Source organism: Scyliorhinus torazame, chromosome 2 (genome assembly GCF_047496885.1).
Source record: "Scyliorhinus torazame isolate Kashiwa2021f chromosome 2, sScyTor2.1, whole genome shotgun sequence".
NCBI lineage: Eukaryota > Metazoa > Chordata > Chondrichthyes > Carcharhiniformes > Scyliorhinidae > Scyliorhinus > Scyliorhinus torazame.
In genome coordinates this window covers 164,211,718-164,236,984 of record NC_092708.1, presented here as the reverse complement: position 1 = coordinate 164,236,984, position 25,267 = coordinate 164,211,718, and the positions used below count along the sequence as shown (strand labels likewise).

At 42.0% G+C, this 25,267-nt stretch overlaps 1 protein-coding gene across 2 annotated transcripts in view; it reads left to right on the top strand.

Annotated features, from left to right (window-relative positions):
- Nucleotides 1-25,267, top strand: part of tyw5 (tRNA-yW synthesizing protein 5) — a 97,919-nt gene that overhangs the window by 58,988 nt on the left and 13,664 nt on the right. For both annotated transcript variants that reach the window (XM_072479106.1, XM_072479098.1), the window contains exons 3-6: nucleotides 8,184-8,253; nucleotides 10,728-10,772; nucleotides 16,872-17,009; nucleotides 21,874-21,961. In XM_072479106.1, coding sequence (XP_072335207.1) covers nucleotides 8,184-8,253; nucleotides 10,728-10,772; nucleotides 16,872-17,009; nucleotides 21,874-21,961 — 341 coding nt within the window. The remainder of the gene's footprint in view (nucleotides 1-8,183; nucleotides 8,254-10,727; nucleotides 10,773-16,871; nucleotides 17,010-21,873; nucleotides 21,962-25,267) is intronic.

Genomic DNA, 25,267 nt, shown 5'->3' with positions numbered 1-25,267 from the left:
CTCCTCACCTCAGTCCTAAAAGATTTACCCTTTATCCTCAAACCATGACCCCCAGTTCTGGACTCCCCACCATCGGGAACATTCTTTCTGAATCTACCCTGTCTAATCCTTTTAGAATTTTATAATTTTCTAAGAGATCCCCTCTCACTCTTTTAAACTTCAATGAATATAATTCTAACAAACTTGGCCTCTCCTCATATGACAGTCCCGCCATCCCAGGAATCTGCCTGGTAAATCTTTGTTCCACTCCCTCCATGGCAAGAACATCCTTCCTCAGATAAGGACCCCAAAACTACGCACCAAAACCTCCGATCTGGCCTCACCAATGCCCTATATAATTGCAGTAAAACATCCCTATTCCAATACTTCAATTCTCTCGCAATGAAAGCCCATACCATTTGCCTTCTTTACTGTCTGCTGTACCTGCGTACTTACCTTCAGCTACTGATGCATGAGGACACCAAGGTCTCGCTGAGTATCCACCTCTCTCAATTTTACACCCATTCAAATAATAGCCTGCCTCCTGTTTTTGTTACCGAAGCGGATAACCTCACATTTATCCACATTATACTGCTTCTGCCATGCATATGCCCACTCACCCTTTCTGTCCGATTCCCGCTGAAGCATCTCTGCATCCTCCTCATAGCTCACCCGCCCACCCAATTTTGTATCATTGCAAATTTGGTGATAATACATTTAATTCCCACGTCCAAGTCATTGTTATATAATGTGAATATATAATGTGAACAGTTGGAATCTTAGCACAGATCCCTGTGGTACCTTACTAGTCACTGCTTGCCAATCGGAAACAGACCAATTTATTCCAACTTTTTGCCTCCTGTCTGCTAGCCAGCTTTCTACCCATCTCAAGACATTCCCCGTAATCCCATGCGCTTTAACTTTACATATTAATCTGCTATTTGAGACCTTGTCGAAAGCCTTCTGACAGTCTAAATAAACCATATCCACCGGTTCTCCCTGGTCCACTCTACGAGTTACATCTTCAAAGATTTGTCAAGCATGTTTCCCTTTCGTAAATCCAAGGGGCTCTTTCCCTACTACTGACATTAGGCTCACTGGTCTATAATTCCCTGTTTTCTCTCTACCTCCCTTTTTGAATAGCAGGGTTATATTAGCTATCCTCCAATCTGTAGGAACCATTCCAGAGTTTAAAGAATTTTGGAAAATGACCACCAATGGATCTACTATTTTTAGGGCCACTTCCTTAAGTACTCTGGGATGAAGATTATCAGGCCCTAGATATTTATCTGCCTTCAATCCCATTAATTTCCCCCAATCCATTTCTTTACTAATACTAATTTCCTTCAGTACCACACTGAAACTTGTGTTTCTCAGAACATCCGGTACATTATTCATACCTTCTATTGTGAAGACAGAAGCAAAGTATGAATTTAGTTCCACAGCGATTTCTTTGTTCCAAATTATGAATTCCCCCGTTTTTGACTGTAAGGGGCCTACATTAGTTTTTATCAATCTTTTTCTCTTTGCATACATACAGAAACTTTTACAGTCGGTTTTTATTTTCCCGTTAGCTTATTTTCATATTGTATTTTCCCCTTCCTAATCAACCCCTTGGTTCATCTTTGCTGAATTTTAAACTGTTCCCAATCCTCTAGTCTGTTGCTTTTTCTTTCTAATTTATATGCCTCTTCTTTGAATCTAATACTATCTCTAATTTCCCTTGTAAGTCATGGTTTGGCTACAGTTCTCTTTCTATTCTTGCGCCAAATAAGAATAAACATCTTTTGGAGTTCACCTGTTCATTCTTTAGATGCCTGTCGTTGCCTGTCCGCTGTCCTTCCTTTCAGTAATGTTTTGCGATCCATCATAGTCAGCTCACGCCTCATACCATCATAGTTACCTTTATTGAGGTTCAGGACCCTGGTCCTCACTATCCACCTTCAGAAATAATTCTATCAAATTATGGTCACTCATCCCCAAGGGTTCTCTCACAACTAGATTGCCAACTAATCCTTTCTCATTGCACAACACCCAGTCCAAGATGGCCTGTTCCCTTCTTGGTTCCTCAATGTATTGGTCCAGAAAACCTTCCCATATACACTCCAGAAATTCCTCCTCTATTGTACTGTGACTAATTTGAGTCACCCAATCTATATGCAGATTAAAGTCACCCATAATCCCAGATGTTCCTTTATTACATTTAGGTTTAATACAGGTTTAAGAGTTGGTTTGCCAAGCCTGAAATAAAGAGAAAAATCAAGTCAATCTGGAAACAATGCTGAAGGGAGCAGTAAGGAACATCTTCTCTTTCTCACATTAAACCTGACTCCAGTAAGGTGCAGTTACCTGAACTTCAATTAAACACCCAAGATTTTAGGAAAACCAGCTACTTCAAAAGGCTGCAATAGAACAAAGAACAACAAAGAACAAAGAAATGTACAGCACAGGAACAGGCCCTTCGGCCCTCCAAGCCCGCGCCGACCATGCTGCCTGACTAAACTGCAATCTTCTACACTTCCTGGGTCCGTATCCCTCTATTCCCATCCTATTCATGTATTTGTCAAGATGCCCCTTAAATGTCACTATCGTCCCTGCTTCCACCACCTCCTCCGGCAGCGAGTTCCGGGCACCCACTACCCTCTGTGTAAAAAACTTGCCTCGTACATTTCCTCTAAACTGTTGAACAATCTATGCACAAGGACAAACAAATGACTTAATCGTATATTTTTAAACTTTCATTTGAACTCTAACTTTTCCTACTTCTGAGATCTGTGTGTATTTCATTGTGTCTTTTATTGTTTTTTCTCAGTGTTTTGTAACTAATGAGCTTACTATTTCTTTGATTCATGAAAACACGCTCCTTTGGCTCCTTCTTAAAAAGCAAATACATTTGCAAATACATTTAAGTGGGAGTCTGTTTACACCTGCTCACCTGGTCATAACACAAAGCAGTTGATGTGATTTATCTGGATTTTCACAAGGCCTTCAATAAGATCCCCCAAAATCGAGTTTTTAAAATGTATTCTTTCATAGGATGTGGGCATTGCTGGCAAGGCCAGCATTTGTTGCCCATCCCTAATTGCCCTTGAATTGAGTGGCTTGCTGAGGCCATTTCACAAGGCAGGTAAGAGTCGACCACATTGCTGTTTGTCTGGAGTCACGTGTTGACCAGACCGAGTAAGGATGGCAGATTTCCTTCCCTAAAGCAGGCATTTTCAAAGTCGGGGTCGCGATTCGTAGGTGGGTCGCAGGCGGGTGTCGGGAGGGTTGCGGAGCTGTCCATCGCGGCGCTCCTGATTGCGCAAATTCTCGCCGCTAGCATTGTTAAAAGCTGGCTGCTGCGGCTGTTGCGCGAAAATTTGCGCAATCTGGGACGCAGGAGAAGATTTTTTTTTTAAAATTCAATGTAATCTTCGTGCCTGAAGGGAGGCAGAGAGCAGGTCACGCCCCCCAAACGTCGACGTCATGTGCTTTGGGCGTGATTGCGATTCCTCCATTTTGTCAGCAGCAAACAAGTAAATGAGGACCAAGCAGGCTCACCTCTTGCATTAAAGTTAAGAGAAAATGGTGGATCGCAAATGTCGGCCGGCGTGCGTCGCGACGGTCGGCCCACGTGAGTCGCGAAGGTCGGCAGGCTTGGGTCACGAAGGTCGGCCAGCGTGGGTCCTAAAGGACATTAGTGAACCAGGTGGGATTCCCCCATCACCCCACCCTGATGAATAAAGTATGGGAAGGTGAAGTCGGGCAAGTGGCAGAATACATTGCATGCTGGTTTCTAGACAAGAAACAGAATGTGCAAATAAAAGGATAGCTATTCAGAATGGTAGAAGCTGGGAAGCACAGGAGCAGTGCTGGGGCCAATGCTGTTCATGAATTATGCAACGATTTGGAGTTGGAATCAAAAACCTGGGGCGTCATTCTCTGACCCCCCGCCGGGTCGGAGAATCGCCGGGGGCTGGCGTGAATCCCGCCCCCGCTGGTTGCCGAAGTCTCCGGAACCGGAGATTCGGCGGGGGCGGGAATCGTGCCGGTTGGCGGGCCCCCCCGCTCGATTCTCCGGCCCGGATGGGCCGAAGTACCGCCGATAAATTGCCTGTCCCGCCGGCGTGGATTAAACCACCTTTTGAACGGCGGGACAAGGCGGCGTGGGCAGGCTCCGGGGTCCTGGGGGGGGGCGCGGGGCGATCTGGCCCCGGGGGGTGCCCCCACGGTGGCCTGGCCCGCGATCGGGGCCCACCGATCCGCGGGCGGGCCTGTGCCGTGGAGGCACTCTTTCCCTTCCGCCTCCGCCACGGTCTCCACCATGGCGGAGGCGGAAGAGACTCCCTCCACTGCGCATGCGTGGGAAACTGTCAGCGGCCGCTGACGCTCCCGCGCATGCGCCGCCCGGGGATGTCATTTCCGCGGCAGCTGGCGGGGCAACAAAGGCCATTTCCGCCAGCTGGCGAGGCGGAAATTCCTCCGCCGCCGGCCTAGCCCCTCAATGTTGGGGCTCGGCCCCCAAAGATGCGGAGCATTCCGCACCTTTGGGGCGGCGCGATGCCTGTCTAATTGGCGCCGTTTTGGGCACCAGTCGGCGGACATCGCGCCGTTTCGGGAGAAGTTCGCCCCTGATTTCAAAATTTGCGGAAGTCACCAAATTGGGAGGGATAGTCAATACTGAGGAGAACTACAACAAATAACAGAAGAGCATTAACAAACTTGCAGAGTGGCAAACAATTGCAAATTAAATTCAACGCATTTTAATAATAATAATTTTTATTATTGTCACAAGTAGGCTTACATTAACATTGCGCTGAAGTTACTGTGAAAATCCCCTAGTTGCCACACTCAGTGTTCGGTTACACTGAGGAAGAATTCAGAATGTCCAATTCACCTAACAAACACGTGTTTCGGGACTTGTGGGAGGAAACCGGAGCACCCGGAGGAAACCCACGCAGACACGGAGAATTTGCAGACTCCACACAGACGGTGACTCAAGCCGGGAAACAAAACAGGGTCCCTGGCGCTGTGAAGCGACAGTGTTGTGAGGCATTGCATTTTGGTAGGAAGAGTATGGAGATAATTAATTTGGAAGCTGCAAATCTAGATAGAATAACAAAAAGATCTTGGAATACAAACACATTCACTAAGTGTGCCACAGGTTAGTAAGGTCATTAAACAATGGCAGAACAAGCATCAAGTTTTATTTCTTGAGGGATAGAATTGAACAAGAGGGAAGTTATGCTAAATCTGTACACACCCCTGTCAGCATCAACGGGGCCGAGGTGGAGATGGTTAGCAGTTTCAAATTCCGAGGGGTACACATCTCCAAAAATCTGTCCTGATCCACCCACGTCGACGCTACCACCAAGAAAGCACAACAGCGCCTATACTTCCTCAGGAAACTAAGGAAATTCGGCATGTCCACATTAACTCTTACCAACTTTTACAGATGCACCATAGAAAGCATCCTATCTGGCTGCATCACAGCCTGGTATGGCAACTGCTCGGCCCAGGACCGCAAGAAACTTCAGAGAGTCGTGAACACAGCCCAGTCCTTCACACAAAGCTGCCTCCCATCCATTGACTCCGTCTACACCTCCACGCTGCCTGGGGAAAGGGGGCAGCATAATCAAAGACCCCTCCCACCCGGCTTACTCACTCTTCCAACTTATTCCATTGGGCAGGAGATACAAAAGCTGGCGAACACACACGAACAGACTCAAAAACAGCTTCTTCCCCGCTGTTACCAGACTCCTAAACGACCCTCTTATGGACTGACCTCATTAACACTACACTCCTATATGCTTCACCTGATGCCGGTGTTATGTAGTTACATTGTGCACCTTGTGTTGCCCTATTCTGTATTTTCTTTTATTTCCTTTGCTTTTCATGTACTAAATGATCTGTTGAGCTGCTTGCAGATAAATACTTTTCACTGTACCTCGGTACACGTTACAATAAACAAAATCCAATCCAATCCTTGGTTACACTACTTAGAATACTGTTCTGGTTGCTATGTTATGAAGAGGATATAGATACAGTCGAGAGGGTGTAGAGAAGATTTACAAGGAAGGGCAGCACGGTGGCGCAGTGGTTAGCATTTCCGCCTCACGGCGCCGAGGTCCCAGGTTCGATCCCGGCCCTGGGTCACTGTCCGTGTGGAGTTTGCACATTTTCCCTATGTCTGCGTGGGTTTCACCCCCACAACCCAAAGATGTGCAGGGTAGGTGGATTGGCCAATGCTAAATGGCCCCTTAATTGAAAATGAATTGGGTACTTTAAATTTATATTAAAAAAAGATTTATAAGGATGAGGACAGACTGAGGCTTTTCACCAGGGTTGAGGGATCAATTACTAGGTGGCATAGGTTTAAGGTGCGAGGGGCAAGGTTTGGAGGAGATGTACGAGGCAAGTTTTTTTACACCGAGGGTAGTGGGTGCCTGGAACTCGCTACCGGAAGTGGTGGTGGAAGCAGGGACGATAGTGACATTTAAGGGGCATCTTGACAAATACATGAATAGGATGGGAATAGAGGGATACGGACCCAGGAAGTGTAGAAGATTGTAGTTTAGTCGGGCAGCATGGTCGGCACGGGCTTGGAGGGCCGAAGGGCCTGTTCCTGTGCTGTACATTTCTTTGTTCTTTGTTCTTGTTCTATCCTACGTAATCCAATGTAGACTGATTCTGAAGTTTTAGAGATTGTGAGAAAATGTTTCTATAAGTTGACTTGTAGTCCCCGAGTATAGGGGAGTGAGGGGTGATATAATCGAGGTATTTAAAATGTCAAAAGGATTTGCTAACGTAGATTCAGAAAAGCTATTTCCTCTGATCAGGCATCAAAGAACAAGAGGACAAAATATATTTAGAGCTAATCCTTTTAGTAGAATCACCCGCAAAAGGCAGTGGATCCTGGATCAATCAACAGAAACTACGAAAACAACTGAGAGAGATAATTCTGTGAGCGGATCTTCATGCAAACCTTTTTTCCCATTGTGGAAGTGGTGGCATGATTACCAGGCTGATTTTCAGCCCTTCGAACATCATCATGAGCACTCCTTATGTGGACAACAAGTCCTGGTGTGGAACTTGAACCTGGTGCAAATATCTCAAGAGTGGGGCTGCTGCCCTCTGAATGCAATCTAAGTCCTCCACAGTAAAGGTATTAAGAAATATGGACTAAAGGCAGGCGAATGGAGTTGAGATGAAAATCAGCAATGAACAAATTGAATTGCAGAGCAAGCTCGAGGAGAAGAATGACCTCCTGTCCCTAATCTATTGATTTGGGGTGAGGGTAAAATTAATTGATTCAAGTTTACAATCTACAGTCTTGTACATACATAGAGTACATAGAACATACAGTGCTGAAGGAGGCCAATCGGCCCATCGAGTCTGCACCGACCCACTTAAGCCCTCACATGTGTGCATGTTCAGAGAAAGAAACGTCCTTGTTATTATCCTGTAACATGTCAGCTTATTACCGAGAAAATAAGTATTAACGTTGCCCCATCAAATGTACTGTCTAAGTGAGGAAAATTGCGAATGCTGCTGTCAGATTTCACACTCAGGAATTTTGCAGGGTTTAGGCATCACAGGGCATAACTCATTGGAGGTGCATAATTAGTATTAAAAGACTGTTGCAAAAGTGAATAGGGTATTAAAGCTGTATTGCTTAAACAATTAAGTCATAAAATTAGATGTGCAATATTTTCCTTGTACAAAGACTCTGGTCTGGCCACATCTAGAATACCACGTTCTGATTTATTCCTCTCCCATGATGAGGGATATCAAGGCCATTGGAAAGGTTTAAGGGACCACTCAATGAAATACATAATTTAAGGGCTCTTGGTTAATAGAGCAGGGTTAGAAAGTTGGAATTTTTTACACTGAAAATGCAGACTTGGAGGAAATATGATTGAAGTCTTTGAAATAATGAAGGGATTAGGTGCTGCCCACATAGTCTATTTGTGTTAATAAGGGAAAAGGAGAGTTAATGGGGTATCAGTATGAATTACTGAGCATAGAACTAGGTTAGATGCTAAGAGCGGTTTGCAAAGCCATGAAAAAGTCTCTTCCTGTCCTTTAATGTATGTTCATACATTCTTGTTTTTTTTGGCCCATTTTGGGCCTAAAATTACCGGCGGCCACTTACTTAAATGATCTGCTCATCATTCACCGCTTCAAAATCTGGTTTAACTGCATTTGTTTCTTGTTTGCAGAACCTTACCATTTGACGTGTTTGTGAAGCGTGCAGCAGAGACGGTACATGTAGAATATTTCATATCAGAGGTATTAATTCAACCTTTCTTAAAACTGGATCTAAAACGAACGGCTGTTGTTGTTTCTGCAGTTGGGAAGATATACCTTGCTCTTTGCTTTCAACAATAACAAGGTTGGGTCTGGCAGCATCAGATTGGTGGGTTAAAATCAACTATAAAGTGCTGCCAATTAATGAGGAATAAAAATCACACGTAAATTAATTTCTGGCTACAGCACCTTCGCAGTTTATACACTCCTTGGAGAACTACTAATTATTTCATGCAACCATACAGTTTGACAAAGGACTTAACTAGTTAAATGTGCAAAAACTATTTTCTGAAAACATGAACAAAAAGGAAAACAACATCATAGAAACCCCATAGTGCAGAAGGAGGCCATTTGGCCCATTAATTCTGCGCCAACCGTCCGCAAGCGCACCCGACCTAGGACCACTCCACTGCCCTATTCCCATAACCCTGTAACCGCATCTAACCTTTGGACACTAAGGGGCAATTTAGCATGGCCAATCCACCTAACCTGCACATCTTTGGACTGTGGGAGGAAACCGGAGCAGCTGGAGGAAACCCATGGAGACACGGGGAGAAAGTGCAAGCTCCACACAGACAACCACCCAAAATCTGAATCGAACCAGGGTCCCTGGCGCTGTGAGGCAGCAGTGCTAACCACCGTGCCACCCGAACAGGAAATTGCATCAACCAGGATTTTGACATCATGGAGCAGTCAAGGTGCACAATCCAACCCCTTCCAGCCCATTCCCTGCCCTACAATGTTCAATTGCCACCCTTTTGCTTTACTAATAAAAAATGGGTGGATGACAGTGGAAAATCACCCTGAAAGTCTATGAGTATGGTAGTGACGAGAGTAAAGATGTCAGAACCTTATCTCATTGATGTTCTAGGAAGTGGTTTTCTCTGAAACAGGGGGCATCTCATGCTTACTTCAACACTAGAGCAAACTTGAGGATGAATCCACCCAGTCAATTGAAAGAAGCAATTAATAAACAACATATATTTGTAACTGAATCACAGTCGGCAGAAGCATCAGGCCAAAAAATCCCAGAGGAAATGGATATGTCGAAGAAGTGGAGAAAAACAAACAAAAAATGTATAATTTTTGCAACAAAATCATCGACGGGAATGTAGTATTAACTGTCACTTTAGGAAAACAACACTGATATTATATGAACTCAGGAGGTAGGCATATTTGATGTAATATGGACTGGGTGAAGAACAACCTCATATTTACTAATTGCATAAGCAGTTTATAGTTTTAAATCTGTGCATCACTAATATGCTGCTTAATATGGCTTCTTGGAGTTCTTTATTGAAATATATTTATTTAAAGAAACATAAATTTGGCTGATGCTTCATCTAAACTGGAGGCTTTTATGATCAAAATTGCAATCTTTGCTGCCTCCAAATATTTCCCTGTTGATATGTCCTCTCCTCATTCATTCATTCATTCATTCATTTCATTCCTGAAAATTCATGCTGGGATATGAATGGTGCTGGAATGAGGGCAAGAAGCCCTTCTTAGCAAGATAGTGAATATTAATTGGCAAATCAACTCTGCTGGCCCATCAAAACCAAACCCAAACAGAAGTTGTGTTTTTTCGGCTCCATCGTGTCAAGGCCTGCCAAGGGAGACTTGGCAGCCCAACCAAAAGCCCACTAACTTTCAGCTGGACTGGACAATCCCAGCAGCGACGGGGGCTGGAATATCCCACCCAGGGATCTACATAAGTGCCCTCTCTGCGGTAAACAGAAACAACCACGTTTTCTGATTGTTTCTCCTGCCCAACCCAAAAAGATAAGGCCAACTGTTGCATCTCTACAGAAACCGAGGGTGAGATTTGTTTGGATGCACTAGAGATTTTGGCCTACATGATTTAACACCCTACCATGTGGTAGAGTTGTCTTCTGAGCCACAGGAGGACTGTTAACATCTAAAATTGAAAAATGTCAGAACTGAAAAGTAAACTCAGTTATGAAGTGACCTTTGCCAATGATTGTATGAGAAAATTATTTAAGTCCCAGAACTTGATCAAAATAATTTATAAACGAGTACAGAAGCAATCAATTTGGCTAGCTTTTCAACATAAGTGTCACAGAGAGAATAATTGCGTATCTCTTGTCTTCTAGAAGTTTTATGACCTATGTGTATATTTGTATAATGGTGATTATCTGCATAATACATTTTGATTTAGTGCTTCATTAGACGTGGGTAAAGTTAAAACAAATTTAGTTTAATGTCTTCAGGGATTTGTTCAACACCCATTTGCTGCGTACATAAGCCTATGTATTTTCAAATGTTTCTGTGAGAACTCCACAGGGAGGAGTCAGTGAAAGGGCAAGACTATGGAGGATTTTATCACAAACTTTTAAATAACATTGAATGTATGAAACTTTAATGACTCCTGTAACTTGCACAGGTTTATGAGCTAAGTGCCCTTATGACTAATGTGATGATTGTTTTGTGTTCAGGATGAAAAGTATTACTTACGGTCACTAGGAGTAGACACACGGAAGGTGAGTGAATAAGCAGTCAACTATCTGACAATCTGCAGCTCGAAAGTACTACCCTTGCAATTTTTTTGTAGTTTTCTCTCCTCCCCTCATGAAGTCACTGACATTTTGGGTTTCATTCAATGGGCACTGGGATGTTTCCATAATTATCTTGCACAAGTGCTCATGCTGGCAACCCAGACATTCAGTGCTTGGGGGTTGTTTGATCATAAAGAGGGTCACAGTAGAGTCTGATCTTGCTGAACTTTCAGCCATGCACAATGTCACTGGATAGTGGATAGTGAGCAATGCTGACTTTTTTCACTCTGGGAATGCATATGGAACCTGTACCGCCACTCAGCTGTGAGCTGTTTACTGCACAGGCCAGGGATTGCAGCTGTGATCTTCTGAGTCTGCTTATTCAATGAATCGCCAGGGCAACTTTTGTGAGAGCATCTTAACTGGAACAACTGCTGCCCTTCAGAGATTACTTATACGGTTCAGTTTTGACCACTTGCTGTTAAATAGGCCTGTACTGCAGTTGATATAAATGTTTGTTACAGCCTAATGCACTCTGCAGATAATTAGCATTTCTTTGAAATAAGATCAAATGTAGTAATTAGACCATACGAGTAGTAAGCTCTCAAATGTCACAGGTAATTAATCTGCTGTTATTAAAAGATGCATGAACACAAAGGAAATACAGAAAAATGGACTCCAGGTTTCGTGTTTAGTATTATTAATAATAGACTTCTCAATAGGGGACATTTCAATGCAGCGGTTACATCACACATTCTATTTTATTGCAAAAGTTCAGATATGATATTTATATTGCAGAAAATTTGCAATAGTTAAAATATTGAATTTTACTTTAATTACTAACTTGTAAAATTATATTTAAGAAACTTTAGGAATTATAAAGCATCCAATAGCTAGAAATAAAAGTTTGTATGAGGGTCAATAATGAAATTTAATGAACTGAAATGTGTGTTTTGTGAAAAAAGAATATCTTAACTTTGACCTAAGGTATGAGTTTCATTCTACAGTATGTCTATCTGAAACAGAAGTTAGTGTGACCTGACTGACATTTTAATAAAATATACATGAGTAAAATTTACCTCTATTTATCAAAACCAAAAAAAAACTAAAGTGAGTGCAGCAAGTGTAATTGCTCCAAAATGCTTAGGTTGAGGAAGGGTGTAGGTTTTGATGTCTGTCTTTGTGGGCCAGGAATTTGAGACATATCCACCTCTTTCTCTCAAAAGCACCACATTGTACAGCCCAACACCAATAATTTATTTTTATATATAGCACCTTCAACATAATAAAATGGTCCAAGACAGGGCAGCACGGTGGCGCAGTGGGTTAGCCCTGTTGCCTCACGGTGCCAATCCATGATCCAGCTGATTTGAGTGCCTTAGCCAATGACGTGACATTGCCACTATCTACAAATACATCTTCTGTAACGCCCTTCACTCCCCATCCCCAATCCTTTATAAGTCCCATTTGCTTAACATGACTTATTTTTTAATATAGTACGGAGCCTTTTTGATGGAGATTGACTTTTTAATATTTAACTGCTTTCCTTAATTTCTGTGAAAAACATTTGCTTTGTGTGTACAGCATGTACAGAGTATCACACAGGCCCTTAAATTAATCGTCATTCCAAAGTGAGTTTTACCAAAAATGAAGGTATATGTTTATGCCGCTGTATATTAACAAGTAACTGCTGGTTTGTGCAACTATCTTACACATTTTTAGGGGAACGTAATATTAGGGAAAACGTTACTTTAGAAAGTAATATTTCAGCAAGGGAAGAAGTAGATGACCTCTTTCTTGCACATTTTCTCAATGAATATTTTGTTGCTATGTTTAAAAACTTTTACTGGTCTATTAAAATGTATTATTTGTAATAAAACCGGAGATTTCAAACAGACCGACAGAAATGTTGTGACTAAGATCATAACACAGTAAATCCTGAAATCGTGCAGCCTGAAGATATAGTGGCCTGGAATTTTCTGGAAAGTTCAACTGTAAATTAGGACTTGAGTGTGGAATTTTGCTGGTATTTTTTCCAAGGAGATTCACATGTAGCTGATTTGCTGTGCTTTTTAACTGAAATATTGTTAGGTGGGAATTTTCTCGATTATTTGTTGTACTCCGCAGATACGCAAGACAAAATCTGTTGTCACTTGTGAAAAAAATGAGTTTCCTGGATTTACGTCAAGATCCCTAAACTCTAGATGCAGAGCAGCCTAATATCAGCAGAACAGACTTCTCAAGTTTGAGTGTGGTTCACTTTGCAATTTAGAAAAAAAGACTACCTTTTACTGAGAGCTGCACTATACTTAATCAAATGGCTGTGTCAGTCTCCTTGAAACTAATGTTTTTCAGAGTCCCTGCACCCCCTGTGTTCAGAAGGGATAAGTAGCTGGAATGGCCTTTCCAATGAATATGTAACATTATACATAATAATTAGAAGAGGAGAAGCAGCACAGGCAAAATGCTTTGAGAGTCAAGCAGAATGGCAGGAGACAACAGCCATCTCCCTATTACCCCTATTGATGGGGCTTTATTATTTTTCTTTTATGCCAGTTTTTATGGTCTGGCATTAGCATATGAGCTCAGTTGACACAAGCTGTTAAATGTTCGTGAGGTAACATTGGTCATTATAATTTCTACTCCTTCAATTTGGATGAATTTTATTTGACTCTTTTAGCTTAAATACAGAATTGGCATATTACTGTAATCTTTGTCAGAGTTGCATTAAGAATTCTTGCAGCCACAGAGTCAAGAACATTCAGGGCTCTTCCGTACCAGCTCCTTTGATCCATTAAAACACAGATTTGCAGTAAAATGCATGAAGGTATAGGCCCTTAGAAAGTTTACATTCTTCAGTAATGAAACATTCAACAGCTTGTGTTGGAAATTCTGGCACTGGTTCCTGTTCATGCAGAAACCAGTGCAAATTTCCATGTAAGTGCGATCTATGAAAGTCTACATTGTACTTTTCATTATGTAACTTTGCATGTGAGCAAACCGCCTTCTCAGAAAAAATGTTCAGAAATGCTTTTGCTCAATAACATGAATGTGTGTGTGTACATGAAATGTAAAATTTTGGCACTTTAATCTCATGACAACGCGATAGAATCAGATCATGAACGTGATCCAATGTGAGAAATCAATTTCTCCAGATACAGCAGATCGGTGAAGTTTCCACCAGCAACAGTTCTGCATTTCTTTTTTAAGTGTTCTTGTTTAAAATATTACAAAATGCATAATATTTTAATTGATATCCATGAATTAAATAGAATAAAACACCACATGCATTAATAGATACAATAATATAAGAGTCTGGCTGAGACAGTATTCTGGTTGTAAATCGTATCTTGTACAAAGATCTATGCAGCTTAACACAAGGAACATTTGTTCCAGAGGTCCCCTGATAGAGACCCCGTGGACCGATTTTTCACTTGACCATGATATGTGATATGAGATGTTTTATTATTGAAGAACATAAACTTTCTGAGGGCCTATACCATCATGCATTTTACTGCAAATCTGTGTTTTAATGGATCAAAGGAGCTGGTAGGGAAGGGCCCTGAATGTTTTTGACTCTCTGGCTGCAAGAATTCTTAATCCAGACCAGATTACTGTAATATGGCAATTCTGTATTTAAGCTAAAAGAGTCAAATAAAATTCATCAAAACTGAAGGAGGAGAAACTATAATGAGCAATGTTACCTCACAAACATTTAACAGCTTGTGTCAAATTGCCTCTTTACAGACCTACATTGGTTCCAGATCAAGCGAAGATTTGATTGTAAAGTTCTCACCCTTGCTTTGACATCTCTCCATGAGAGAAATAGGGCAGCACGGTAGCATAAGTGGATAGCACTGTGGCTTCACAGCGCCAGGGTCCCAGGTTCGATTCCCCACTAGGTCACTGTCAGTGCGGAGTCTGCACGTTCTCCCCGTGTCTGCGTGGGTTTCTTCCGGGTGCTCCGGTTTCCTCCCACAGTTGAAAGACGTTCAGGTTAGGTGGATTGGCCATGATAAATTACCCTTAGTGGCCAAAAGGTTTAGGAAGGGTTATTGGGTTACGGGGATAGGGTGGAAATGAGGGCTTAAGTGGGTCGGTGCAGACTCAATGGGCTGAATGGCCTTCTTCTGCTCTGTTATGTTCTATATTCCAAGACCTCGCCTTTCTCTATCTCTGTAATATCCTCCAGCCCCACGGCCCTCCGATGTCTGCACTCCTGTCATTCTGGCCTCCTGCGCATTCCCAATCATAATTGCTGCGTCATTAGTCGCTGTGCCTTCAGTTGCCTCGGCTCTAAGCTTTGGAATACTTTCGCTACACTTCTCTACCTCGCTTTGCTCCTTTAAAACATTGCATACAATCTACATTTTTGAGCAAGCTTATGATGATCTGATTCGATGTCTCATTATGTGGTTCAGTGAAATACTTTGTTTTATAATGCTCCTTGTTGCAGGCACCAGACCAGATCCCAACAATGGCTAAGACACTGGCAAGAACCTCAAAGTTTTATTATTTTGTAAGACTATGTAGAATGACCAATTCACTCCAGCAGTGATTACATGAGAAATAGGGCTTGGTTATTCTTACAAACAAAACTTTATTCTAACAGCAGGAAAAAAAACCATATTTAAACTTCAAACCTAACAAGAACAGCTGACATTTATCTCTTAGCCTTAACACACGATTTCCCATTCAGCAGCACATAAAATGAACATACAGCTCTCAACTCCACTTATACAGGAAGGCAAAAATGATACTTGCATTTACAGAATGTATTCCTAATTTAATAATAATCTTTCTTGGCACAAGTAGGCTTACATTGCAATGAAGTTACTGTGAAAAGCCCCTAGTCGCCACATTCTGGCACATGTTCGGGTACACAGAGGGAAAATGCAGAATGTTCAATTCACCGAACAACGTGTCTTTCGGGGCTTTTGTGAAGAGACCGGTGCACCTGGAGGAAACCCACTTAGACACAGGGAGATCATGGAGACTCCGCACAGACAGTGACCCAAGCCAGGAATTGAACCTGGTACCCTGGAGCTGTGAAGCAACAGTGCTAACCACTGCTACGATGCTGCCCATTCCTGGTGTTAGTGAAGCTCCTTCAGACCCTTTCCGAAAGCCGTCACTGTGGCAGTTTCTTCATGTCCTCTCTCAATCGTTCTCCAAATCCTTCTGCCACCACCTCTTCGAACAGGATTCTTTTATCTCTCTAAGCTCCACCCAGCCCCCTCAAGCATGGTTCTGTCCAGGCGTGTCCAGACTTGAACTCATCATTGCGATCTGGACTTTTGATTATCCACTCCCTTTTACGCAAAAGAACAGGGCAATGCTATGAATATGCAACTAATCTCAAATTTACAGACAAAAGAGGCCATCAGACTCTGTAATGGACTAATGGCTGGTCAGACCAGTGGGTCCCGGAGGTCAATGGATCTTGAGTGAATCACCGCGGCTGAACAGGAGTATCCTATTTATTCCCATTAATGAGTTTAAGTCTGAATGGGACAATGTAACTCAGGCCAGGTATGGGTGTGTACCTCTGACCCTGTGCTAGCAGTTTTACCCTCTGGCTGTTAACTCCTAAATTTGCCACTAAATCTTTGAACCAATTTCCTAGCATCTCCATTGTCAAAGTATTAGATAAATATAAGTTGTTGTTTCGTCAGCAATGTTAAAGCTTATGCTCAATCAATCTTTGTAATTTATGGAGGTGTTAAAAGCTCCGTTAAAGTTTTCTCATAACTGTTAACATATTCATGGAGTCATAGAATTTACTGTGCAAAACAAATGGATTAATATTGCTGTTAAAATAACAGAAGAATTTATCAAGTGTTGATCAGATAACTGGCAACAGAGATTTTTATCCTTTTATATAGAACAGTTGATTTTTAATCCTTAATGTTTACTCTGCACTTGTAAAACAGTTTAATTCTGTGGTATAAACGAGCAAATTCTGACGCTCTCGCTGTCCTGTCTTAACGAATGCTGCTTTTTTTCCTAAGCTAATTATATTTCTGTTTGTTTGTGTATCAAAGCAATAGTTGACAACATCTTTCTTTGCTGATTGAAAAACAGGATATTGCGGATATCAGAAAACAATTCCCAACTCTGGCTGAGGACATCAACATCCCAGAGTTTTTTGGGAAGGATCAGTTTTTCTCCAGTGTGTTTCGAATCAGCTCACCAGGCCTGCAGCTCTGGACTCATTATGATGTATGTAGCATGACTAATGTACATAATATAGCTAATACTTGACTTGTTTTTTTCATGGTTTGCATGTTGATGCAATAGATATTAATGCGTTAATGCAATGAATCTGTTGATGTTGTAGGGACTGGTATGGACATGTTGGACAGGCCCTAGGTTGAGGTGTTCCGTGGTTGAAGCCATGGGGTCACGTAGCTAAATAATACTCGTAACAACCTTTTCCACCTCTTGTGTGGAATGGATATTTAAATTAAATGTTTAATTTAGCCTTGGATTTTATACATTATTCAGCCTGGTTAAAATATTGACCATCACACATGCTTGGAAATTATTAAAGAAAGAACTTGCATTTTATCTATGCATTCCTGTACCAGCCTTCCCGAACAGGCGCCGGAATGTGGCGGCCAGGGGCTTTTCACAGTAACTTCATTGAAGCCTACTCGTGACAATAAGCGATTTTCGTTTCATTTCATTTCAAGACGTGGATGTCTCAAAGCACTTCGCATCCAATGTATTTCTGTAACGTAGTCAAAAGCAAGAACCAGTCTGCACACATTAAGATCCCAGGGACAGCAATGAGATAAATTACCACGCCGATGCTCAAAGTGGGCCGGGGGGAGGAGAGGAGAGTGAGATAGGGAGGGTCCGTACAGACCCTCCAAAGGTCCCACAATATGAGCAGTAGATAGAAATGTCTTGTGGTGATTGGATGAAGATCATTCATTCCCAGCAAGTTCATAAGCCTGTGGGCTTCTGTTAGTAATTGTGAACCAGCTAGTAACTGTCCGTAGCTCCCACAAATGCCTCCTCACTTTCAGCCATTGTAACAAGTGGGCAGGAATATTTCAAATGCTCGCAAACGTGCTGCTAATGACTGACATGATCCTCATCCGATTAACATGGCATTTCATGAATTAACTCATGAAACGTTATGCATTTATTACTTGAAAAAATGTTCCGCAAAACCTTTTGCGTGCGCATGAGCTGTGGCAAAAGAAAGTTTTTAAAAAAGGTTTGGCACTGAGAAAGTAGGAAAACATCTGCTTTGAGATCTGGACATTCTAAGGATGCTGAACAGGTCTTTGGACTAATCCAAGGTTATTTTGCATGTGAGTTAAATTGATGTCTTGCATCAAGTAATATAATTCGGATAAGGGAGGAGTTGTGATTACTAAACCATCGAAAAAGGGGCCATTCAACTAAAACTGCTTGCGAACTACTTGAATTACCAGATAATCTGTATTAGTGATGTTAAATGAGAGGAGAAAAGTTAGATACCAGGAGAACTGGCTTGTATTTTTCGAAAGCCCCATGGGGTCATTCACATTCACTGTTGAAAGGCAGATGAGGCCTTCCCTTAACATCTTATTCAAAAGATCCATTTCCAGCAGTGCACCAATTCCTCACTGTCCTTGAGTGTCAGTCTCGGCTAAGTGCTCTACTCTCCTGACTGAAGAAGAATGCTGCCACTGTCAAAGTCGATACTTTGAAATGTTAGTAGTTACAGTAATAGGAGCAATTGACTGTGACCATCCAACTTGCCTTTGATCAAAGTGTGAGAAGATAGAATGCTTTGACGAGTGCAGGTTTTGTATCTTACTTTCCCAAAACATGAAAAAAAATTACAGTGTTTGTGGCATCCTTTTGGAGGACTAGCATATTAGGTTGGGCAGCACGGTAGCATAGTGGTTAGCACAGTTGTGTCACAGCTCCGGGGTCCCAGGTTCGATTCCCGGCTTCGGTCACTGTCTGTGCGGAGTCAGCATGTTCTCTCCTTGTGTGCCTGGGATTCCTCCGGGTGCTCCGGTTTCCTCCCACAGTCCAAAGATGTGTGCGTTAGGTGGATTGGCCATGCTAAATTGCCCTTTAACTGAGACACTTGCTAACTTACTAAAGCTAAAGCTTACTAAAGCTAGGTTTTGCTGGTTTAAGTCATTGTTGATGGCAGCTGGGAGTGAAAGGGACGTCGACTCAGCCTCAAATGTCGCATCTCCTCAGGGTATTTGCACAAAACTATAATCCTGCCCTTCTAACAGAATTTTATAAAATAAACTGCATGTGGGAAAGATAAAAGGAGTTAGGCAGTTTACTTTGAAAGTGCTTCCCCGACAACATTACTCCCTGTTTTATGTACTCGTTATGGTATATTATTATTTGAGATCATGTATTAGAATCCATGTCAATATTTTTATGATAATGCTATTAAAATTAGAAAAGCTGTGGTAGGATGCGTCATGGTACCCTTCTATTGCATCTGTCATGTACAGCCGATTATGTCATGTAGTTATATATCTCCCTTGGGCAATTTAACAGGATTAACACTCATCCTGCTTCATATTATTAAAGAGGCACAGAAAAAATCCAGAAAATACCTTTTCAAATCTCATTAAAAATGTGGCTTTTGGGTTGGAAATTGCTAATTTAAAAAGCAAAATTAAAGGGACATAGATTTCACTTAAATAAACTGTGATCCCAAAAAAATGTTTGACTTGTTTCAGAGATTTCTGACTCTACAAAAAACACAGTCTTGTTTTTAATTCTAATTTGTGGACACTCTCTTTGTAGCACAGAACTTGTTGGGTATTGCTCAAAAAAGAGACATGCTGTCCAAGCTTTTCGCCTGACATTCATCATGACAGATTTGCAAGAATACCAAATTTCAAAGGGAATAACAATTTATCCTTCCCTCATGCGAATCAAACCAATACCAAATGAACCAGTCTGAATGTCCAATTTACCACCTCTACCCAGAGACATGGCAAATGAACAGCATTGATATGGACTGACTGACATCATTGAAGATAACAAGTGGTTCCCAGCGGCCTGGATTCATGAAGTTTGAAGAATTATAATTTTTTTGTGTATTTTAAGGAGGCTGTAGTAGCACTAGGCTTTTATTCCTAAAGGAGGGAAAGGCGATATAGTAGATTTAACATTGCCTCCTCCCAGCCATGAACCCTTCAGCAGACTTTCTTTGCTGACATTGTGAAGATGTAGACACCCATTCTGCAAATCGTAGTGGAAACAGCAATGGTTTCCTGGGCTAGCGTATCTCCAGACTCACTGAGAGATGCACCACTCTGCAGATTTTTGAGGACAATATTTAAATTAACTAAGACTAGAAGTGTCTTGTTTGTGCAAGGTTGGCTAATCTTTATCAGAAATCGAGCTGCAATGCGACATGGGAGTTATGGAGTGGAAAATCAAATGGGGTTCCTGCTCCAAATCATTACGCTTTGATAGCTGCTAGAAAATGCATACATGTAGAGGGTTGGACCAGCCATAGTTATAATGGTCCTATCCCAGATCTTCCGCTCTCAGAATGGTCGGAGACTGGACATACCGCTAAAGGATCACGAAAGGAGCCATCGAATGCGCCAATGCACAGACTCCGTGGGAATTGTCTGGGAAGTTTAAACTTGCAAGGGGAAATTCCCCAGCTCCCTGGGAGCCGAGAGTCAGAGATTTTGGAGAGTTCTGACTTACTTACTGGACAGTTACCCAGGAAATGTTTGACTGTAAAAAAAAAAACATGTCTAATTCCTGGATAACAAAAGATCTGAGACTCCCAACTCCATTCTGACACCCGTGTAACCCCCTGACCTGACCTCGCCCTACCCACCAGCCATCCATCATTTGCTCAGCTGGTAGTCTACCCATCCTGCCATTCCATCCACCTTACCCAACTGGCATTCTACCTACCCCGCTACCCACAACCTTGGCACCCTGTTCACCCTCCCCACTTACCCCATTCACCTTCCTCACACTCATTCACTGGCACATTGAAAAGCTATTTAAATGTGCTGGTGAATGCAGACTTATCAGAACACAGCATATAGTGCTGTAAAAAGCGTGTGTGGGTCTTGGTTTCCCCCAACAATCCTGTATTATGAGAAAGGACCCGTAGAATAGGTATGCTCTGATTTCTGAAGAAGCCCCATTCAGAGATCCTGGCTGGAAGTTTCAAACTCCTGCACTGTGTCAAATAAATAAGAGCTGTGTGACAATCCGGCAGTGATTGCCAAACCTTGGAAGAATCAGACACATATTTTGGTGAGATGCTGATGAATTTCTGGTACAATACCATTCGTTTCATACCTTCATAGGAAGGGAAGAAAACTGGCAAGAAATATAGAGAAGAAATTGGCAGAACTGTTCACCTTCAAACACTGCAATGTTTCAAACTATACAGTTAATTTTAGCATTGGTTAATGTATGTTTTATGTAGTTTTTTGTGGTGGAGCTCCTCACTAGTTTGACTTTGAGTTCCTTTGTGGAACGGTAGTTGTACAGTTTAATTAAATATCATTGAACTATTTTTTCATCATCGTACCAGGTTCATTTTATGATGCATCAAGCTTTTACCCATCGGCTGACTGTCTCTCTTCCAGGCTCGGGTTTTATTGACTCTTTGTCAGATACTAAATACATCTACCCAGTGCATTCATCTCTCTTCGCTAAAACCTGGATCTTTATACTGTTCAAAGCGTACTCTGGCTATTTCTCTAACCAGACCTGCTGCTTGTAGATTTCCAGCAATGGCTTCACGTGGCACAGCTCCTCATTTCTGACTTGCATTCAACTGCATTTGCTACACCTTGTCTTCATTTCTCACCAACAATTTGTTTACACCATAACTTGAAAGAGAATGGAAAATGTTGTTTTTCCCCTTAAAATGAGAGAAAACTAAAGAAAAATGCAACTTCCAACATAACCCGCTTGTGAAGATCATACTCTACCACCAGTAAATGTACAATATGTCTGGAAACTCAGTGGACAGAATCTCCTCAAAGCTGCAGTTTTAATGATATAAAGTTGAATTTGTATATTTTTTAAATAATTGTTTGCAACATAATGTTATGTCCTATAGGTTATGGATAACCTGTTAATTCAGGTCAGAGGAAGGAAGCGAGTAGTGCTCTTCAGCCCTCGGGATGCACCGTTTTTGTACCTAACAGGTAAGACTATAATAGTAAGGCGTCGAAGGAGGTTGCTACATACCTCTTTCCTGTGGGGGCTGTTATAAACTCATTTCAAATGAAGTACCAACAAATCTAGTTTGCATATTTATTTGCAAGGCTAGAAAGTGAAGATGATCTGTGGGATAATTAGTTCCATCTGCTTAGTGTTCATGTTTTTGTTGAATATTCATGAAAAATCAGAGCACACCGGGTATAAGAACATAATGCCTTTACGGATGTTTAAGTTCACCGTTAACCTGTTTGTTCCGCTGGGATAGCTGTGCTCAATCTTTAACTTTTTCAAATGGATTTAATCAACCCTACAATGCCAAACGTTATATCAAATGTATAATATTGTGCATTCTTATATGATTAGAATAAACTAAGACGAACTTGTCATAACATTCTACCTTTCTTTTGCAATGAAGCAAATTTGGTCGGAAGAAATATTCCTGATATAATACTACCGAGTATTTTGCTTGGGAACTCTTAAGTTGTTAGCTCTGTCATTTATAGCTGTGTAAAGGCAGAACCTTTGCTCTGCATTGAATGTTTTTTATTCTTATTTGCGTTTCTTAAATCTGTTCTCTTTCTTCTCCTGCAAGTCTAACTTCCTTCCAATGTTTCTGTTCAGGATACACAAGTCTAAATTTTCTTTGGATATCAAAGATATGGTAGAGCAACATGCATAGCATGGCATTTCTACCTGAAGTTATTTTTCATACCCTTATAACTGTTTTAATTCAAAGGTGTCACTGATATAATTTTGGGGAACTGTTGGACAGGCTCTCTTCAAAACCATCTTTGATGGCATCTGTGGTCCTACTATGAGTGGTTTGAGTATTCCTGGGCTCGGAGGGTTTATCTTACTAGCCTATTTCTGGCTCAGCCACCAAAGGAGGGAAATCTTTTTATGTTAAGACCCTGAATAGATCTCATAAGAGGAAGGTTACTTTTCTGTGCCTAAAACAGTCAAACAGGATTTCAGTTACATTCTGATGGGCGATATTCAGATACGTCATTCATAACTAAACCCCCCTCTATCTTTCGGTCGTGGATCTTTGTCATTTAAGATTTCCTAAATGAGTGTTTAGGATTTAAAACTTATTCAAAGTAAAACTACAGTTTATTTTTTAGCAGTATTTTATTTTAAAGCATTCTAAGTTTATAACATACAAAAGTGCAGAGTTAAAAGATATGAATTGGTTTATAGTCCTTTGTTATCTGTTAAAAATATAAATCAGTTAACAGTCCTATTTATATACTAACAAACTAACTTCTCTAAGAGAAGGATACATCGAAACATGGAAAACCCTAAATTATCTCGTATCAATTTCCAATATATTTCTAAGAAGTTTAATAGAAACATACTTACAAAGACCACGATGATCTTTGTTTGACGAAGCAGGCTGAGGAACAGAACGTTGACTTCACTCTTAGCTTGATAAGAGAGTGAGTGCTGATTATGTGAATGTACCTCTCTTTATACAAACTTCTTCCTATTTAGTGAATGGCCTTTCCTGTGTCTTATCTCCCCAAATGAGCGACTTCCTAGAGCTAAATAGCCAGGCTTGTGGTTTATCAATAATGTGTGATTTAATGTTCTTCGTATTAGCTGCAGTATCAGATTTTTAAAATATATGGTCTGACAGGGAGCTGTAATAGACACATCTCCACTTTTGTTTATTTCTGATGTGTCAAGATTCTTAAATATATAGGTGGTCAGATAGCCAGTATTATGAATGGAGTTATCTCAAGTGTCAAACGTTATACAGCTAAGACAGAAAGTTTGCTTAATTAATTCTACTTGCTATCTCTATATACCTTCCTGCGTTCCGGCTTGTGGTTATAACTGCAGTGAGGGGGCAGCATGGTGGCACAATGGTTAGCATCGCTGCCTCATGGCACCGAGGACCCGGGTTCGATCCCGGTCCAATGTCACTGTCCATGTGGAGTTTGCACATTCTCCCCTTGTTTGCATGGGTTTCACCTCCACAACCCAAAGATGAGCAGGATAGGTGGATTGGCCATGCTGAATTGCCCCTTGATTGGAATTTTTTTTTAAAAATAAATAAATAACTGCAGTGAGGTAAATCATAGAATTTGTGGTCTGTCAACTCAAGGATCTTTCTTAGGCCATGCATTTGTCCGAGGTGACTCAATGAGCTTATGGGTCAGCTAATGTATTTGTATTTGCGTACTGACTTTTAAAAGATCTTTCTGCTGTAATGGTTTTTATTCCACTTTGGATAGAAATACTTTGTGTATTGATTTCTGATTCTCATAAGTGTCTTTATTTTAATTCGAATTCCACGGGCAGTGTGATCGCTGCAAATATCTGTGCTGGGGCCTCAGTTATTCACTTTATTTTCATTGACTTGGATAATGCAATGAAGAATAATGGGCGGGATTCTCCAAGCCCACGCCAGGTCGGAGAATCGCCGGGAGGGACTCCACGTCACTCTGACACGGAGATGCTGCGCCGCCACGATGCCGGTCGGGGGCCGTTGAAAGTGTTCCCGCGGTGATTCTCCGCGCCCAACGGGCCGACTGCCCGCCGAGTCCCACCGGCGTCGTTCACGTATGGTCCTACCCAGCGGGACCACGGCATTCTGGCTGCGGGGGCCGTCCTAGTGGGGGGTCAGGGTGAGCCGACTCCGGGGGGGGGGCTCCCCTGTGGCCAGGCCCGCGATTGAGGGCTACCAATCGGCGGGCGCACTCATTCCAGGGGGGGCCTATGTTCCTCCACGCCGGGCCCCTGTAGGACTCCGCCATGTTACCCAGGGGCCGGCGCGGAGACAGCCGTGGCACGCATGCGTGGACCCGCGCTGGCCGTGTAGAGCCAGCTTTCGGCGCCAGAGCAGCGCGCAGCACTCCAGCGCCGTTATAGCCCCCGAGGAAGGGGAGAATGACTGGGCCTGGCCCGTTGACGCCGGCGTCGCTCGTGCCGGTTTTGACACCGGCATCACACTTGGCCGGGATTTCAGAGAATCCCGGCCACCATATATACAATTTTCAATGAAGTAAGTTATGTGGATGGGAGCATACTATTACAAAAATTTACAAATGGATGAAATGAGTTGGCAAAACTGTTATAGAAGGAATTCAACACAGAAAACGGTACGGTCATCTACTTTGCGCTAAAAAGGTATAGATGTAAGTATTTTTAAATGGTAAAGGGCTAGGAACAGCGGCAGTTCAAAGAGATTCAGGAGTCCATGCAAACAGATCACTAAAATATCGTGGTCAGACACAAAAATAAAATCAGAAAGACTAATGGAATATTAGCCTTTTTAACTAAAG